Below are 4,976 nucleotides of genomic sequence, written 5' to 3'. Positions count from 1 at the left end.
ATGCAGTTTTGGGCAAAAAACATGCAGTTTTGTTAGTGTCAGTGTCCTGGTTTTGTGAATACTGGCTCTGTAGCATAGCTTACTCATTGGGACAATGGAATTCAATGGAATGGAGTCATCCTCATTATTATTAATTACACCTGTGAGTTTCAGTACAACCAACCAGACAGTAGTTGAGCTGTACTGTAACTGTGTGTGTGGATCTGGATCTGAGTGTGGATGTGACGTACTTTGACAGTAAGCCTTCTACTTTCGACTACATTACATCATTTTAGATTATACTTCTAGTAGTAGTCATGAGTGATTTTTTATAAAACACAACCCAGATTTTGTTACAAAAACATGTTTAAAAATTGCACAGTTAATGCTTGCATCTGTCATCTGGATTGTCTCCTTAATAAAACACTCAATGTGCTACTGACATATATGATATATGTATATACAGTTTCTAACAACAGTTTGGTGGTGGCCAGTGTGGTTTAAGGTAATCTGCTACAGAATGGTTTATTCAAGAGAGACACTGCTAGTCTGTTATGGTGCAGCTGAGTAGCTGGGATATGGCTTGTTACGTTGAGACGGCCTACTGATACTGACAGGTATCTCATATGATTAATATCTTATTATAGCAGGTTTACACAGAAAAGCAACTGTTTATAAAAGACTTCTCAACGCTCCATCCCTCTTACACAGCTCCTCCTTCTTCCTCTTGCTTCACAGTCTGTTGCTTCACAGATACACATGCATACAATAAGTGGTGAATCAGTGAGAAATACTAATATTCAAAAATAATTATGCTCCCAAGGGGGCATCAGCATTGCCACATTACAGGGTTTTGTTTAAGCTGCCAAAAACTTGGTTTAAAATATTAGTATTTGTTTTTTATTTGGCTCAAAAGAATTACTTATTCATAACTAATTAAGCATACATTTAGTGTTGAAGTTTGGAGAAGTACACTCCACACTCAAAACGTGTCCTGCTCCAAACGTTGGAGCCATTGGCATTTTGGCTAATAAAACATATATGCTGAACTTAGTGTAGCAATCTAATTTGTGTTTACCTGACATTATGACAACCTAGCTGGGACTGAACTTTGGGGGACAGCAATGTGTAGCTATTAAGAATATTGTGTATGCCTTTTTCTTTTTCTCTCTCACTATTCTTGCCAGCCTCTGCTTTCGTCACCTAAAAGGTTGTTGAATGTGCAGCACAAGTGTGGCTTACAAGGAAAAGCAGATCAAAGGGGCAGCAGGGTTGATATAAGGATGCTGTCCTCATGAGTAGTAATTTAAGACATTCTGCTCACAGCGTGTGATTTAGGACATACCTTCGTTGGGGTATAATTTAAGGCATTCCTTATTCTAATTAAGATATCAGTCATGTATGTTGTCGCACCCTGCCCTGTTGTTTAACTATAAGGGCAACAAAGATGTCAGAGCAAGTGCATGACACACATTTCTTGTAAGTGTATGTATGTATGTAAAGATGACTGAATTAATAACAGTCTGTGCTCACAAAAGTGAAGCAGCATTCTTATGAGGGCATAACAGTCAAGGTTTATTTCCTCCTCCTAGTAGATTTTAATATCCACTGCTTACTTTTAGGCATGTTTTTCCACGTAGTGCCTTGCATAAACAATAAAAGTAAATAATAATAATAAAACTAAAAGATACTTTGGTTTCAGAATGTGTGAGATTATTAGGTCTTGTGAGTTTCTGATGAAGTTCATAACGTCAACCTTATATCTTTTTATTATATACATTATGAACCATTATTATAATAGTATTATTATAGTATATTTTATATATACTTTATGTTGCAGTGTAATGGAAAAAAATCCAGAAGCCAATGCTTTTGTAGGGATTAACATTGTGTGTTTAATGCATTAGATAAGGTTTAATTAGCTGTCAACAATCATACTCCACAGGAAATTCTTAGATAACCAACTGTACTACATTCCACAGTTAAATTAACTTAAAAACACACTCAAATAAACACTAACTGTAACTCAGTAAGAATGACTATAGCTCGCGGTTGATAACTACAGATATCAGAGCTTGTGGAATATAAAATGATGTGCAGGCTTTTATGGCCAGCCACAGCAAAGGCAGCTATCTCGAAAGACTAAATTAGCAGGGCAGTTTTGGATCCAGGTGATGCCATTGGCACAATTGTAAAAGGAACCCGGGGCATCAGGTTTGGCATAAACCCCACCAGGCTTGGTTGCACAGAAGTTGTTGCCTGGGGTTTGGGGTGAAGTAGTGGTTGTAGGTCTGGAGTGAGGTGTAGTGGGAGGTGGATCTTTCTTTGTAGGTGGAGTCACTGGATTTACGATGGTTTCTGTCGTAGGGAGGGGAGGAAGATCTGTAGAAATAATGATAAATTGTTAGCAGTCTGTACAATCAAAGTTAATCAAAGTCAAGAGGTCAATTTTTCTGTGCATTATAATATATTTTGATTTATCTTGTTATATTACAATTATCAATATATTATTTCAACTTACCTGAAGCTACAAGTGAGCGGAGATAGCTGATAAGGGAGTAATTTCCCTGTCCACAGAACTGTCCATTGAAGTCATCCATATCCAGAGCCCAGATGAAAGCTCCTCCAAATCTGTTCTCTTTTAAGTAATTTGCCTGAATAGATAACAGATCTTTAAAATTATATTTAACTTGACTCAGTAAATCTGGAATCAGGCAAAATAATTTAGCAACATTTTAAAGAAACACATGACTACCTTAGTCTCAAAACTTTCTTTGTTATCATATCCAACCCACTCATTTTGTTTGACAGCATATGGAACTTTCTGGTCCTCAATCAAGTGCACACTGGCCCCTTGAAGAAAAGTGCAAATCTGAAAAAACAAAACAATAAAGTAATAATAAAATAATGTAAAAATGTTATTTGTAGCGACAACTAAGAGTTAATAAAAACTGAAAGTTAAATTCAATGAATTGTCGCATGTTTCACCTCATAATAGGACAAGATGCCGGCCTCCCTGGTAAAAGTACCAGCAGCAGCGGGACCACTGGCTGCTGCTCCAACCTGACTGGATTGAGTAGACAGTCTAAATGATCTCCCGTATGTAGCAAAGCCCATATTTAATTTTTCAACAGGAGTCCCCTTGTCTCGCCAATATCTCATGGCAAAGTCCTGAAATGTGAATAAAAATAGAGATACTCAAAACTCAGTTCTTTCTTTCAAACGCAATGTAAATTTGTACTGAATTTCCAGAAATCAGCTAAAGAAAATGCAAATGAATGCCTGTTTCCATCCACTACTTTTATGTGACTATTAGAAGATAAACAGTTGTTTGATGGAAATGCACTTATTGAGAAACAAACAGAAAGAGCCTGTTGGCATTAGATGATGCAGCTAAAGAATGAAGTCCTCACAGTATTTAAGTAAACATGGTCCCCGGTGTCTTGCGATCCCTTGTATAAGGGGCTGTTATGTCCGGTCACACTCTCCCAGGTGCCATGGAAGTCATATGTCATCACATTAATAAAATCCACATACCTGTCGAAATGTATATTTGATCAAGTCCATCAAAACATGATGACAGATAATCATAGAGACAATGTGGAGAATAATATGTTGGTGTACTTTGCTATCTCTGCGATTTCATAACCAGCATCAATGGTTCCTTTCCCAGCAGAGACGGCAGCAGAGAGCATTAATCGGGGTCGGCCAGTTGCTGTTCCTTCAGCTGCATAGGCCTCCTGGAGTTCCTGTATAACATAGAATCATGGAAAAGTCAGTTCATGATTCATGTTAAACATCAGATGAACACCAGAACAGTGATTCTGGATCTGACCTTGCATAACAGTGTGAATTTTTGCTTGTCCTCCAGAGGACTTCCTCTTGCAGCTGGGAATTCCCAGTCCAGATCAAGTCCATCAAAACTATATTTTCTCAGTAGTTTGATAGAAGACTGTGCAAATGTATTTCTGTTGGCTTGTGTTGACACCATTGCAGTGAATCTGGATAGAATTTGAGGAATGAAATTTGTTTTCAAGAAGACATATATGCACTACATTGATCTTTATTGATTTGTTCATGATAAATATCTCACTTTTGTGTTCCAAAGTTCCAGCCTCCAACTGCTAACAGGGTTTTTAGATTTGGATTCCTGTGGGAATATTCCAATTAAGTTTCCAGCTGTGATTATTTTTCATTTCATTTCATTTTCAACATTTAACAGATATCATGCAAGAAAATATTGGACATACCTCTGTTTGAGTCCGTTAAAGTCTGCATAGAGTTGGTCATCGTTCCATTCTATGGTGACCAACTCATTTGCCTCGTTAATACCAGCAAAGGCATAAATCAGATGGGTACACAGGTTTGGATCAATATTCAGAGGCATAAACTTCCCATTGCCAGGTCGGTATTGGGACCAGTTAGTGAAATAACACACCAGTCTGGTGGATGTTACTAAACATGGAAGACCAAAAAACTATTTTTATTCACCATTGATAAATAAGCAATGGGTAGACATTTAACAATTTAGGCTTTGTTCAGTTGCTAGTAAAACAGTCATGAACTCACCCAAACTGCCAAGGGAAAGACAAAGACCTTCAAAGTTACAGATTTAATTAGTAAATATTAGGTAAAAACTGATTTTAATAAAACAATTTCATGCTTTTTGTTTTGCCTTACCTGCGATTAGAATTAGCTTGTTCATTGTGGTTGCCTTGGATAACTAATGAAGATCACTGAGTAGCTGCTTCCTTTTGTGGATAAAAAATAAACAAACCATTGCAATCATTAACCAAGAACAAACTGTCTAACCCAAAAGTTAGGTCACTAAGCTGTTGCTTCATCCAAGTAAGTCAAATAACAGAAGCTGGTAGAGACCTTTGACCTCACAAAGAAAATTTTACAATTTAACATATTCTGTTGTTTTGAGAAATCTTTCTGGACACATGAAGAAAGACAAGGTCTCCATAGACAGCATAGCAACAGACAAACTGTGA

General features: G+C 37.1%; 1 protein-coding gene across 1 annotated transcript; it reads right to left on the bottom strand.

The window, feature by feature from the left end:
- Positions 1–1,885: 1,885 nt before the first annotated feature.
- On the bottom strand, positions 1,886–4,725 carry LOC118324432 (acidic mammalian chitinase-like). Its single transcript, XM_035656774.1, has 11 exons — positions 4,660–4,725; positions 4,549–4,575; positions 4,230–4,434; positions 4,073–4,129; positions 3,815–3,980; positions 3,604–3,728; positions 3,393–3,516; positions 2,968–3,150; positions 2,735–2,851; positions 2,501–2,633; positions 1,886–2,361 (listed from the first exon to the last, which is right to left on the bottom strand). The coding sequence occupies exons 1-11, from the start codon at positions 4,682–4,684 to the stop codon at positions 2,084–2,086; spliced, it is 1,440 nt and encodes a 479-aa protein (XP_035512667.1). The 5' UTR covers positions 4,685–4,725; the 3' UTR covers positions 1,886–2,083.
- Between the last annotated feature and the right edge of the window lie 251 nt (positions 4,726–4,976).

Source organism: Morone saxatilis, unplaced genomic scaffold (assembly GCF_004916995.1).
Source record: "Morone saxatilis isolate NCDOM2014 unplaced genomic scaffold, NCSU_SB_2.0 Contig15, whole genome shotgun sequence".
NCBI classification, from domain to species: Eukaryota; Metazoa; Chordata; class Actinopteri; family Moronidae; genus Morone; species Morone saxatilis.
This window is presented reverse-complemented; position numbering and strand designations above follow the sequence as displayed.